General features: G+C 40.0%; 1 protein-coding gene and 1 pseudogene across 1 annotated transcript in view; one reads left to right on the plus strand and one right to left on the minus strand.

Moving 5' to 3' along the window:
- Window positions 1-14,790, plus strand: part of Wdr70 (WD repeat domain 70) — a 221,653-nt gene that overhangs the window by 18,146 nt on the left and 188,717 nt on the right. Inside the window, exon 5 of the mRNA XM_034523560.2 lies at window positions 1,859-2,057. Within this exon, the coding sequence (XP_034379451.1) occupies window positions 1,859-2,057 (199 nt within the window). The remainder of the gene's footprint in view (window positions 1-1,858; window positions 2,058-14,790) is intronic.
- On the minus strand, window positions 9,496-14,510 carry LOC117723677 (uncharacterized; annotated as a pseudogene).

Below are 14,790 nucleotides of genomic sequence, written 5' to 3' on the forward strand. Positions count from 1 at the left end.
TTATGCCTGGTCATTAATATATCCTATCTATATATTTATGGTTGTTTTTGAGATAGAGTCCTAGGCAGTCCTGGTTGTCCTGGAACTCATTATGTATACCGAGTTAGCATTGAATTCACACAGATCTGATTGCTTCTGCCTCCTGAGTGCTGGGATTAAAGGTATATGTCACCCCACTTAGCTATTAATATATTTTAAAATAACTACTAGTTATTATTATTGTTTTGCCTTTATGGTATATTGAGAATCAGTATCACATATCTTGTAAATAGTTTCTAAAAAATCTGGAATGTTACTGAAATTTAACTTAGAACACATTTCCATGTGTCTTGGCTTTAAAGAAAAGGCCTATGGTCCAGATGTAGTGCACATATTCAGTGCCAGTACTTGGAAGGTGGGTCAGGTGGAGCCTTGTGTGCTCAGGAGTAAGACCTTGTCTCTAAAACAAAACCAAAGAAAAACGTTATGTGAACCTGCCCTGGTGGCATGTGTAAATGTCGCTTGTATGAAGTGGAGGTGGGAAGGTAGGGAGCTCACAGGCTGTGTGAGATCCTTCCCAATCAAAACCGAAAGTTAAAGTGACACCACCACCACCACCACCACCACCACCACCATTTTGTGGATATAAATTGCCACTCATAAATTACAGACATGAAAGACGGGTATCGCTGAGCTTGTGGAATATCATGTGCATCTGTAAAGTAGAGACTGTTTGCTTATTTGCTTTTTAAGAACTTCACAGGCTGGGCATGGCGGCACACACCTTTAGTCCCAGCCCTTGGGAGGCAGAGACAGGTGGATCTTTGAGTTTGGGGTCAACCTGGTCTATAGAATAAGTTCCTGGACAGCCAAGGCTATACAGAGAAACCCTGTCTCAAAAACAAACAGTCACAGTAAAAGTAGTGAATTTTGCTTATGAATTTATTTCCAGAATAAAACTTGGTTGTGGACATGGGTTAATGTTTGGCTCTAGACTGAGCTGGGGAAGGGAAGGGAGGCGTGACTGAGCTGTCTTACCCTGTGTACTGGTTTCAGGCTTCAGTTCCTGCTTTGGCACCACACTGAATCAAGGGATACTTTGTTTTCTATCAGAGACATTTAATCATAATTTCATGGACTTGAGTTTTCAGAATACTGAAAATATGTTAAATTAAAAAAAATGTTTGACATTACAAGTAAAAAGCCAGAAGTGGAATGAGGAGCTAACACATTCCATTCAGATTTTATGGGAGTATTAGGCTTAAATAATGAACCATGAAATCAATATGGATCAGCTTAGTTCTCAGTTTAATGCTTGCTTTTGAACTAGTTAACATAGTTAACTTAGCATAACTGCTAAGGATCAACAGTTTAATGTTTTCTTTTTCTTTCTTTTCTTTTCTTTTTTTTTTCCAAGACAGGGTTTCTCTGTGTAGTCCTGGCTGTCCTGGAACTAACTCTGTAGACCAGGCTGGCCTCGAACTCAGAAATCCGCCTGTCTCTGCCACCCAAGTGCTGGGATTAAAGGTGTGTGCCACCACCGCCCAGCAACAGTTTAAAGTTTTCGGTGGCCAGATAATCTTACGTTTAAAAAAAAAACCAAAAAAAACCCCAAAAAACAAAAAACCTTTTTTTTTTTTTCATTCTGAGTGCGGGGATTAAAGGTATGTGAACTGGCATGCCAGCCAAGACAAAGTAATATTTAAACAGTGCATTTAGTCACAGAATGTTTGAACTGCAAATGTAAACGTACTTGAAAATTTCCTTCATTATAGGAGAGGTAGGGTTTTCAGAGAGCTTGGTGCTGTCTGCAGAGATGCCTGGGGAGGCGGAGGGTCTGAAGCAGAAAAAGAAAGAGTGTCTGTTTCTGTGTTTTCAGGGACACAAGCAGCAGTGACAGTGACGACAGTTCTGATTCATCTGATGATGAGCTAATCGGCCCTCCTTTACCCCCTAAAATGGTAGGAGAACCTGTTAACACTGTGGACGAAGATATCCTCGGCCCTTTACCTCCACCTCTGTGTGAAGAAGGAGAAGATGATGATGATGACGAGTTAGAGGATGAAGGAGAAGAGGATGTAAGTACTCAGAGGTTTTGTATGAATTTGGAGGAGTTGTAAGTAGTATAGAGAACAGTTTCCTGCTAAACTACCAGGCATGGGTAGGAAAGCCACCACCTATTGATTATAAAAATCAGACTTGGGCTGTTGACATGCCTTAGCCAGGAAAGGTGCTTGCCTCCAAGCCTAATGACCTGAGTTTCATCTCTGGGGTCACATGGCAGAAAGGAGAGAACTGACTCTGAAAGTTGCCCTCTGACCTCTGCAAGCACATACACACACAGCGCACAAATAAGTAGATGTGTAAAATAGGTTTTTTAAGAGCAGATTTGTTTTTGGTTAGTTTTTAAATCTGTTTCATTTTGTGGTGATAGAGCTTGTGGTGATAGAGCTTGACCCCACAGTCTTTGTATGCCAACTGGCCTTCTGTCACTGAGCTAGGTCCTCAGCCTTTAGCTGACTTTATTACTGTTTCCGGTTCTCTCCTGAAAATACAGCGTCGCTTTCCTGATAAGCCATTCAGAAGCAGTGACTTTAGTAAAAGGTAGAAAAGGGGAAAATGTAGTAGATTTCGCTAAATGGACAGTACAGGATAAAAGGTAGGCAGGCCTCAATTCACATGTGTCAGCAGATGTGAGCAGACTTAACCTGTCATGTGTAACCTGAGCAATTCTCAGAGGTACAGAACTGGGAAAGAGTCTATGGTTCTATTATATTGTTGGTGGAGTATCTAAAATATAATTACAGTGAAAGGTTAAAGGTAAAGAAATACAGAAACACAGTAAGCAAGTTAGATGATTAATGTCACAAAATTCACATCAAGTCATCTTTAGGCATTATAATTATTGATAAGAGTGACCTCACTTGATGGTAAAAGGAAGTTTGCTCTTCAGGAAAACTTGGCAGTTCCTAATCTTTGTGCATCTGAGGTGTTTGCAGATGTGTGAACACTGGCAGAATTACAAGGGGAAACGGATGAATGCACTGTCAGAATGAGAAAGTCAGCTATGTGAGGACATTAGTCAGAAGTATAGGCTTGAGTAATACAAGCAAACAGACTCAAGCTGTTGAACACATTAATCAATCTTATCAATCTTATCGAGCATTTTCTTTTCAAGCATATATAGGCAGTCAAAACCCACAGCAATATCTAGGCCATAAAGTGCTATGGAAAGATGAACTTCTGAGGAACTAAGGTGAAGGGGTGCTCAGTCAGGTGAGCCCCTGTGACATGTGAGACAGGGGTTTGTAATGGAATGCTTGTTTGTATCTGGTCAGAATGCTTATGCTGAAACCCGAACCCTCAGGGTTGCTGTATTTGGAGGTGAGGTTTTGAGGAAGTAGTTCAGGTTAAAATGTATCAAAAGAGCCCCTAGAAATTATGTTCTTCTATGAAGAGCCGTCAAAGCTGTGGGATGGTGCAGGCCAATGATCCTCATCCTCAGGAAATGGAGGCAGAAGAGTCCCAAGTTCAGGGCCATTCTAGGTTGCATACTACATACATACATTCTAGGTTGCATACTACATACATACTCTGCCCTGGACAAAATAAGAGGACAAACAAGTGTAAGACACTAGACAGTGTATGCTTACCTTTCTTTACCGTCCTCCAGAGACCCCCCAAAAAGCAGCTATTTGAGGATATAGTAGGTCAACCAGAATCCAAACTTGCCATCCTGTTGACTATAGCCTTTGAGCACCCAGAACTGGGCCGAATACAGTTCTGTTGGTTAATTTACCCACTGTTGTGTTTATTATGACTGACTGAGATGACCATCAAGAGTCTGCAAGGCTGAAAAGGAAAAGGAATATTACACATGTGCACATGCTATAGTATGCAGGATATTATATATGCATACATGCTGTAGTATGCAGAATAATACACACATGCTATAATACATGGTATATTATACATACGTATATTCTGTAGTATACGGGATATTACACACACATGCTGTAGTATGCAGGATATTACACACATATACATGCTGTAGTATGCAGGATATTACACACATATACATGCTGTAGTATGCAGGATATTACACACATATATATGCTGTAGTATGCAAGTACAAATACACTGCTGAGATGCCATGTGATCAAAACATAGGGCTGGGTTTTTATTAGAGTAGGTGAGGCCAATTAGGACAAATCCAGGAAATGTGAAGAGATGCTGTCTGGGAGCAGAATTTGATTGAGCCTTGTATCCGGTTATATTTTTAGGGGGTCATGGTCTGGGGTAAGTTATAGTCTAGCAAAAGTGATTGGAAGTAACAAAGGCCCAGGGCATAATACTAGATTATGGGGAACATCAGCTTGTCTAGCAAAGAAACGTCGTGAGGAGGAGGAGGCCTTCGCCTTGGAACTGATGTGTGAATGAGCCTAAATTACTGCTGTGCTGCAAAGTCCAAGTGTCATTAAGTCACGGGCTTCAGAAATCCATTTGTAAGCTTAAGCTGTTCATAGCTGTTTTACAAATGTATAAAATTACATGGCGGTCAAAGCACGGCTGTTAGTGACATGTGACAGCTGGATTTTTAAAGTGCACACTTAAATGGCAATGCAAAACGTATTAGTATCACTGGAGACTTACATCAGACCTACAGAGGAGACAGAATGGGGTTGGGGGATTTCCTATATCTGTTTTATTTCCTTCTCTCTCTTTTTGAATTCATAGCACAGAATGTCTGAAAGGTTAGGGAGGTGGTGGTGAATGAACAGTTAGCTTGAAGATTTCAAAATGGAAATGTAACCCTTGTAGTGGTTTTCTTAGAGTCCCAGAATTTATGTTACCTTCAAATGAAGGCTTCCAGTTTTCAGGTGATAGAGTTATGAGTGGAAACTTCATGCTGTGTTTAAGGTTCTAAGTGAGCATATAACTTTTCTCTTTTCTCATTAATTCAGATATCTAGAGTCTTGACAGCTTCTTAGGTTAAGTAACAATGGAAATGGAGCTATAGCCAAAGAGCAAACATGAGTATTATTTTAGGATATAGATGGATAATTTCACATATACATTACAGATGATTTGGATAGCAGTCTTTTGTTTGTTTGTTTGTTTTTCAGACAAGGTATCCTCTGTGTAGCCCTGGGTGTCCTGAGAACTCTCTCTGTGGACCAGGCTGGCCTTGAATTCAGATCAGTCTGTCTCTGCCTCCGAGTGCTGAGATTAAATGTGCTCCATCATGCCTGGCTTTGGGTAGCAGTCTTTACTTGTATTTCTATATTGAATTCAGATATTTCTGGCCTTAGAAGTAACTTTATCTTGTCTGTTTGTACTTAGAGTCTAGAGTTTTGTACTTGTTGGTTCAGAAAACTGTTTTAGGATAATAATCAGTAAAAGTACAAGAAATAATAATGATAATAATAATTATTATTATTGTTATCATCATCATCATTTTTGTTATTGTTGTTCTTTTTGTGGTTTTTTTTTTTTTTTTTTTTTTTTTTTTTTTTTTTTTTTTTGAGGCAGGGTTTCTTTATGTAGCTCTGGCTGTTTGGGAACTCTGTAGACCAGATTCTTTTTGAACTCACAAAGTTCAGATTCTTTTTGAACTCAGCCTCCCGAGTGCTGGGATTAAAGGCATCCCTCTGTCCCCTGAGCAGGGAACTGTATTTCCAGGATGTGTCTAGGTTTCATGGTTAGGATGTATTGGGCGTCCCGTTGCTTGAACATGGTAAGCCCCTTTGAGTTCTTACTTGTTCTCTCTTGTGTTTACATTACACTATTGGTCTTTTGTATCTTCTGGTCCTCTTGTTTTCAGCCCTTTCCTGTCTATTTCCTCTTGGTCCTAACTTGTGAGCACACTGAAGTCAGTTTTGTAGTCTGCTTTGTCTCCAAGCTACTCTCTAAATACCTTTCTCTAAGACCAAATGTTTCTGAAGCAGCAAGTGCTTCATCTCTAAGTTTGTGCTGCTCGCTTCCGCCTTGCCATGAAAACTCCTTGGGATCAGTGATGCTCTGAGCACACAAATCTAGCATGGTGTGCTGGTATACACTGAATTCAGGACTCTGGAAACGTCAGCAGGAGGATTGCTTTGAGTTTGAAGCAGCCTGGCCATAGGGCATTCCAGACTAGCCAAGGCTATGTCAGCATAAACCAACAGCAAAACAAAACAGAATTAAAAGAGAAAAAACCAGTCTAAATCCAAAGGTCTTTTCTCTGGTTTTATTCTACCCTGTCTGCAATGTGGAGCACTTTGGCCTGTGCCTTGAAACTCTTCCTTTATTTCTTGGAGCTTTTGGTTTGCTGCCTGTCCCTTGACTGTTTAATCAGACTCCTGCTATGAGGCAGGCACTATCTTGTTATGGGAGACACACAGGACATAAAGCAGACAAACTTCAGTAGCATTTGCATCCTGCTCCTACTTCCCAGTTCTTTGCCTTGTCTGGCCTAAGGCCCTCTCCCTCCCTCCTGCCAGGGAGAGGTGCAGAGCAGTGTAGGAGCAGCACCTCATCCGAGGATTTCTGAGCATAACTTCAGCTTCTTGGTGCTCAGAAATTTTCAGAGCACTGTTATATTTTATAGGAAAGCAGCTAAGTTTAAATTATAGAACAGATGAAAAGACACAGTGGGACGACATGAAAAATGAATGTAGAATAAGTCTCAGGTCATATCTTACATAATTTCAAATGACTTGATATAGTAGTATAAGAAAGTACAGACCCAGAAGAATGAAAGGTAGAACCATGAAGATAAAATTAATACAGACTATTAGAAACCAAGCTGTGCCCTTGCTGGGTGAGGCTGCAGGGTATGAGGGGCACCAAACTTTTGCAATCATTGGCACCTTTTTTCTGTTATAAGAAAGGTTTTTCTAGGGGCTAGTGAGATGACCTAACTGTTAGGAGCACTTGCTGTTCTAGAGGACCTGGATTTGATTTCCAGCACTTACAACCATCTGTAACTCCAGTTCTGAGGGATTGGATGACCTCTGGCTTCCTAAAGTCCTAGCCTTTGGGAGATGGAGGCAGGAAGGTCAGGAGTTTTAAATCCAGTGACTTTCATGTCACAAAGGGCTATATAGTAAGACCCTGTCTCTAAAACACAACACACACACACACGAATCAAAAAAAAAAAAAAAAAAAAGAAACCCCAAAATACCAAAAAGATGCTGTACAGGTAGAGTGTCTCTTTATGATTAGGATTGAAATGTTAACTTTCATGTTACTGTTTGCTCTTCTAGACATTTTTGCTAATTAAACAAAGCTAAAATGATTAATCCTACATTGAAGTGAGATTATTAATCAGTATTAGTTACCTAAAACTGAAGGCACTAACTAACCTGGTTAGATTGCATCATTTTGATTGAATACCATGTAGTTAAGAGACTTAAAAAAATTCAGATATTCTGTTATATAACAATAGCAACAGTCAACATTTGTAAATCTAATATTTGATGTGTTTGAATTTGAAGGAAAATATGAGACTTTTCAGTACATAAAAGACTACTGAACAGTCAGTGAATATTTCTCTATTTTCTTTTCCTTCATTTTTGTTTTTTATTATAGCATCTTTGCTTAATTTTACAGCATGCAGAAAATAAGCTGGGTCTTGTTTTGATCCAAACGTTGATGTTTTAAAGGTTGTACACAATATTTGTTAAAACAAACATATAAAAATACCTTTTTAGAAGCATCTATAAGAAAGAAAACACAAAGTTTAGCCCCACAACTTTCCTCTTTGCTAGAACTGCAAACTACCACTACATTTTTAAATAGACTTTGTTGTTTAAACAATACATCTAGGAAAATCTAAAAAAATTAAAGAAGCACGCATATAGATGATTGCATAGCAGAACAAGAACATTAACTGCAAACAGTAAAGAAACCAAAGTTAGAAATGCTATTAAATATGCAAAGGTTTTAGAATTAACCCTCCAAACACATCCCACAAACAGTTCTTAAAACTGTCTTTTGTTGTCTACAAACAAGGACTAGATTTCTAAAAACAAAATTGAAAGGAAAAATAAGGTAGTCCTCTAGGAGGATCGTCTCCCACAGTATCTTCACTCACATCTGTAAGCAAGGAGTCTAAGATCTTAGAGATGCTAGCTTTATATTCTGAAATGACTGGACATTTCAAGTCACTTTATTGCCTCCAAAACAATCTTGAAGAAAAGTACTAGAAATTATAAATATTTAAGGGTATCATTTTGTTATTTTTTAGCCATGTCCTACATTACCAAAAAAAACTAAGTGATGTGGCTTTTGCTTAAAACTCAACTTTTCCCCAAAATTCACAGCACCACAAATCACCTAAGAGTGTCATCTTCTCAACTCGTCTCACATTAATAAACTGAGGTGTGAAGAGCAAGCCTCCCTAAGAAGAACAGGCAGATTTTGATACAAACACACATGTCAAGTGCTGTGAGCATCAAAATTCAGTTTGTTTTACACTATGCATATAAACAAAATGTGTTTTCAAGCAGTTTACTTGTTTCTAACAAACAAGTAAACAAAAACAAACAACAAAACAAAACCCCTAAATAACAATGATCAACAGTAGTTAAATTTTAGAGAAACTAAAAGAACAGTCTTTTCCCCTTAAAATGATTTCTGTGATCATTGACACACTCAAAACTTAAGGGTTTTTTTTTTTTTTCCCCTTATGCTTTAATGTTCCAAATCTTAGAAACCAGCAGAGATTTAGATGGGGGGAAAGCAGTGAAGGCTCCATGTTTCAGTGAAAAGGCCAATCTCCTTGAAAACGCTATTTAACCCAGTTGGCATCAATCCCCAGACAGTGGAGTTAACAAAAGAACTATTCCACATTGCATCATAAATAATCATCATGGGCTTAGACATCTTGACAAGGCATAAAGGTCCACCCTGAACCTAAATGTGTCTGAGCAGTCAGTGTTGTAATGTGGCTACCACCTCACTTCTGAATCATTCTATCTTATTAGCAAGCTACATTTCTAGGTTAAAGGTTCTACCAAATATGAATATGAAAGTTTATTTTTAATAAGATAAAAATGTTGCAAATTATGGTCAACCACCATCTTTTCAACAAATATGTCAAGCATGAAAAATGAGAATCTTTACAAAAATATACAGAGACACCACAAATTGGTGGTAGCTGCCTATAACATTAAACAAACTGGACTCTTTTTTTTTTTCCCAAGATAGGGTTTCTCTGTGTGGTCCTGGCTGTCTTGGACCGCACTCCGTAGACCAGGCCGGCCTCGAACTCAGAAATCCACCTGCCTCTGCCTTCCAAGTGCTGGGATTAAAGGGGTGCACCACCACTGCCTGGCTCAAACTGGACTCTTGAGAGTGGCTTCTCAACAGGATATCATTTTAATTATAACCATTGCCTAGTACAGGGAAAACTAACAAGTTGTTTGTTTGTTTTTAAACACATCTTTGCAACATTGTATTCCTGATAATTTAAGTATACCAAACTGTGAGTGAATAAACGATACATGCCTGCAAGTATCATGATTTATACTATCAGTGGCCTCTGGACTTGGGACTAGTCCAAGACCTTGATGTAGATTTTGACCTAGACATAGACTGTGATCTTGACTGAGATTTGGATCTAGGTGGTTCTTTTTTCCTTGATTCCTTTTCATGTCTTGAGTCAGACTTACAATGTGTTTTGGAATCTCTTTTAGAGGTGCCTCTAGTGCCTCTTTTGGTGTGAGATGCAGACCTAGAATGTGATTTAGCCTTCATTTCTTTCTTGGGCTGGGACTTGGACTGTGATCTTGAATTGGATTTAGATCTTGAAAAAGATTGATTCTGGTGTTTGAATCTATCATTGTCGGAATGGCTTTGGCTACGCAGTGGTCTTTCAGTCGGTTTACTGTTTCTAGGACTGTAAGATCTTCTATAGTTATAATCAAAGATCTCCTCCTTTCATAGCTCCGAGAACATCTATATCAGTCATACTCGTCATGTCATGAAGAGCTGTAAACATTCTTCCCTTCCTTGGCTTTCATTTGATTAGTGTCTTCCTCTCCCCCTGTGCGAACTGTATTTCAATCTGACGCCCACAAATCCATTTTTTGTCCAAGTTATGTAAAGCACCTTCAGCGTCACAAACATCTCAAAGTGAACAGATGCAAATCCTCTCGGACGTCGAGTGTAGAAATCAAGTGGAACACAAACATCTACTATTGGACCATAACAACCAAATTCCCAATGTAAATCTTAAGACCTGGTGTCATCCGCTGTTTCTGACAGAGACGTGTTGGCTGGTAGATTTGACCTTAGTAGTTAACGTTACTATTTGACATCCTGTCCCTTGAAACTAGTCTGTGGCCAGTAGCTAACCTATTTTACTAGTACTGTCCCTTGAACTAGTCTGTGGCCAGTAGCTGACCTATTTTATTAGTTAGTACTGTCCCTTGAACTAGTCTGTGGCCAGTAGCTGACCTATTTTATTAGTTAGTACTGTCCCTTGAACTAGTCTGTGGCCAGTAGCTGACCTATTTTATTAGTTAGTACTGTCCCTTGAACTAGTCTGTGGCCAGTAGCTGACCTATTTTATTAGTTAGTACTGTCCCTTGAGGTAGTCTGTGGCCAGTAGCTGACCTATTTTATTAGTTAGTACTGTCCCTTGAACTAGTCTGTGGCCAGTAGCTGACCTATTTTATTAGTACTGTCCCTTGAACTAGTCTGTGGCCAGTAGCTGACCTATTTTATTAGTTAGTACTGTCCCTTGAGGTAGTCTGTAGCCAGTAGCTGACCTATTTTATTAGTTAGTACATTGCTGACTTGGCTGCCGATGGCACAAAATGCAAAGTGATGGTGGCTTAAAAAAGACAGAAATCTTATTTTCCTTTCCCATGAATCAGACATTAAATCAGTTTGCAGGCTCAGTATATGGCAGATAATTACTTTCTTCTTCTTTTAAGTCTTGCCATCATTATTTGAGCTTTAAGATGGATGTTCAAGCAATGGTCATGAGTTTTGTAGATCCATCAGCAGGAAGACAGAAGAGATAAAAAGGCTACTTATTTTGAACCTGGCCTCTTCTATTTGAGAAGTATACTATTTAGTTTTGGAAGTCAAGATTCCAGCTACAATTTATTGCTTTTTACCCAAAGAATGAATGATAGTGGGTAAAGACTTTATCTGTTCCCCAAGCATAAGTCTATACTTAGTGTTTGATTATTGGCTATTATTGTTGCAAATCTTTGCTTTGGATTGAAAAATTGTAGCTGTTGTTAACAGTTTTTCATAATGTATACTCTGTGTGTACCTTCATATGTTATAAGCTTAGTTGATGTTACTCATGCTTTTTGAATATAAGCTACTTTCTCCGAAGGAACAAAAGGCAGTTTGTTAAAATGTATATACAAGAACAATGGAGTCATTCAGTATAGAAGTGAATGAAAAGGCAGCTGCTTTGTGCCTGCAGCTCAGTTAGAGTGGTTGCCTAGCATGGATTTGATCTGGAGACATACACACACACACACAGACACACACACAGACGCACATGCACACACACATGCACACATGTGCACACACACATACTTGAGCAAAATATTGAGACTCTCTGTCTTAAATAAAAATTACAAAAAACAAAGTTTGTGGTTTCTAGAGCAATTTTTAGACTCTTAGATTTGGTTACAATACCAGCATGCATGAATTTTATGTGAATTCTCTTGTGTCTCTCTGGTTTGCTTTTTGCTTATTTTCTTGAGAAATGAAGTGCAATCTTTGCAGTTCATTGAATTATGGGAATACAATTAGCCTCAGCAAAGATTTTAGTTAAGCTTACCTAGATATGTGTCTATTTCATTTGGAAAATCATTGAAATACTTCTTTGGGAAATGAAGGCAGAGATTGTTTTGTTGTGTTGTTTTATAGAAGTTCAGTAAGAGGTCTCAATAGAGAATGTGCATTTAAAATGCTTTCTTTAGGGAAAGTGACTCTTTAATAAAACAAGTTATAGCAGTATATAACATGACTTTCCCTCAGTTGAATTTGATTAACATTTTTTTAAAGGAGGTTTTATGGTAACCCCATTGTTTCTACAACTAACATGCAGCTGAGTCCCCAGTTCTCTTATGGGCATGTCTAAATCTTCCATCAGAATAGGTTAAAACAGAGCCCTGAATGACAGACAGGCCAGCCAGACTTTACTCTCTTTTGCCTAGTAGATCTCTCTGACAAAGGAATTTGCTGGTTTCCAATGGATCTCAGTCAAATCCTCAGTGCCCCTTTCCCATCTTCCATGTTGATTAACATTTTGTGTCACATTTCCCTTTGGGTTGGTTAGTGTTCTGTCAACTTGACACAAGCTAGAGTCATCAGAGAGGAGAGAGCCTCAGGTGAGATCTGGGTGTCAGGTATGGAGGCCATTTTCTTAATGTGGGAGGGACCAGCCCATTGTGAATGGGGTCAAGTGGAATTGAATGTTTTTATATTAAAAATGATAATTTTATGACATTCTGTCTTTTGCTTTTGTAATCATGCATCAGAATGGAAGTAGAGATTGAATGGACTCTAGCCAACTTGATCATGGCAAGCATGTGTTGGGAGCTGATCTTTAGCAGAAAGCGGTTAGAAAGCAGCTATCATCTTTGCAGCCATCTTGAGCCATATATCCTGATAAGAGACTTGTTTTTCAACAGCCTACAACAACTGAGCACACTCTGACAAACATCTTGTTTATCCCACATAGCTTGTTTTGCTGTTTAGTGACCGCAGCTGCATGGTGCACGTGGTAAAATGTCTTCACCTGTGTTCTCCTGCTTGTGCTTATAAATACCCAGGATTTCCTTGTAATAGAGTCAATAGGAGGTGAATATAGTCTATGGGACACAGTAAATGAGACTTGACTACAGACCCTCTGGCTTGTCTCTATTCTTCACATCTTTTCCTCTTCTTTCCCCCCACTCTCTCACTTGCTAGACCCTGACCCTCGGACCGGAGCAGCAGAGCAGTCCGGGACATTCCGACCCCCAGCATGGGGCAGAGTGGTCCTCCACAAGCATGGCTCTGGCAGGGCTTGCCCTTCTTCCCCAGGTTTTCTGTCTTTGTACTGAGAACTTGATCTTTGGGTGTCCTGAGCCGATCTGATCCTTTCAGATATAGGAAACGAAGAAAGAGCATAGAAATGTAAGTCAGCATGTTTCTGTAAGAACCAGGATCTCTGCCTTTAAAATGTAGTTAGTGTTTGCGAGTGCTACCCTAAGGGAGAATGAGGTGCAATCATGTTCCTTGTGTCCTAACCACACCCCTTTGTAAAGTGAGTTTTTGGTGGCTAGAGCTGGACAGGGAAGTGCTAGAGCAGTGCTGGTTAGGACCCTATAGACTGCACCAGGATCCTATAGACTGTACCAGGACACTATAGACTGGACCAGGACCCTATAGACTGCACCAGGACACTAGAGACTGCACTAGAACACTAGAGACTGTACCAGGACACTAGAGACTGCACTAGAACACTAGAGACTGCAACAGGACATTACAGACTGCACCAGGACACTATAGACTGCACCGGAACACCAGAGACTGCACAGGGACACTACAGACTGCACTAGGACACTAGAGACTGGACCAGGACACTAGAGACTAGGACACTATGGACTACAGTAGGAGACTATAGACTGCACCAGTACACTATAGACTAGGACGCTATGGACTGCACTACAACACTATAGACTGCACCAGGACACTATAGACTAGGACACTAGAGACTGCACTAGGACACTATACACTGCACCAGGACAGTAGAGACTGCACCAGGACAGTAGAGACTGCACCAGGACACTAGAGACTGCACCAGGACGCTAGAGACTGCACCAGGACGCTAGAGACTGCACCAGGACGCTAGAGACTGCACCAGGACGCTAGAGACTGCACTAGGACACTAGAGACTGCACTAGGACACTAGAGACTGCACCAGGACACTAGAGACTGCACCAGGACAGTAGAGACTGTACCAGGATGCTAGAGACTGCATCAGGACACTAGAGACTGCACCAGGATACTAGAGACTGCACTAGGACACTAGAGACTGCACTAGGACACTATAGACTGTACTAGCAAAGTGTCAGTGCATTGCCTTTTTTTCTTGTGTCAGTGTCGTGCTATGTAGCCCACACTGCCCTGGGACATGGGAAAGCTACCCCCTCACCCACTTGTTTAATTTGATGGTCACAGCTTTGTGGCTGTCTTTCTCTTACTTTTCAATGCGGGAAATTGAACTCAGGGCCTCTGTATAAACTGAAGACCTGACTGTTCTGTGGTATGGGTTTTATTGTAGCTATGAGGGCGAGAACAGCCAGAGGCATCTGGAGGCCAGCATGACTTTGGTGAGCTAAGAGGCAGCACAGGTAACCATATGTCCCTGTAAGGGAAATGACTTACTGTGGTAGATTGGAACCAGTTTCACAAGTTTCTAAGGAATGCTGGCTTTTATCTGACTGTCGGAAATCCACTAATAGTCCAGGTTGAGCCCGTTTCTGGATATTTGGATAGCCTTTTGGAGTTTCCTTTGGATCTGACATCCTCATTGGACATGCTGGGCAAGCATTCTGCCAAGTGAGTGACATCTGCAACCCTCTTAAATGTGCATTTCCTTCAGTAGTTAGCTAGCATTTGTTTGCTGTTACTGCTCAAGCTAATGGATTGGAAATGTTAATATATTAATTGCTTTTAATGACAAACTTGCTTTTTACTCATTTTTTTGTTCGGCTTTGCTTATATAGAGGTTGGTAATTGTTCATTCAAATAGGCTTTGAGGATTTATTTTTATTTTTTTTTGGGAATTGAATAAACAACATCAGT

The sequence above is a fragment of the Arvicanthis niloticus genome, chromosome 19 (genome assembly GCF_011762505.2).
Source record: "Arvicanthis niloticus isolate mArvNil1 chromosome 19, mArvNil1.pat.X, whole genome shotgun sequence".
Lineage (NCBI taxonomy): Eukaryota > Metazoa > Chordata > Mammalia > Rodentia > Muridae > Arvicanthis > Arvicanthis niloticus.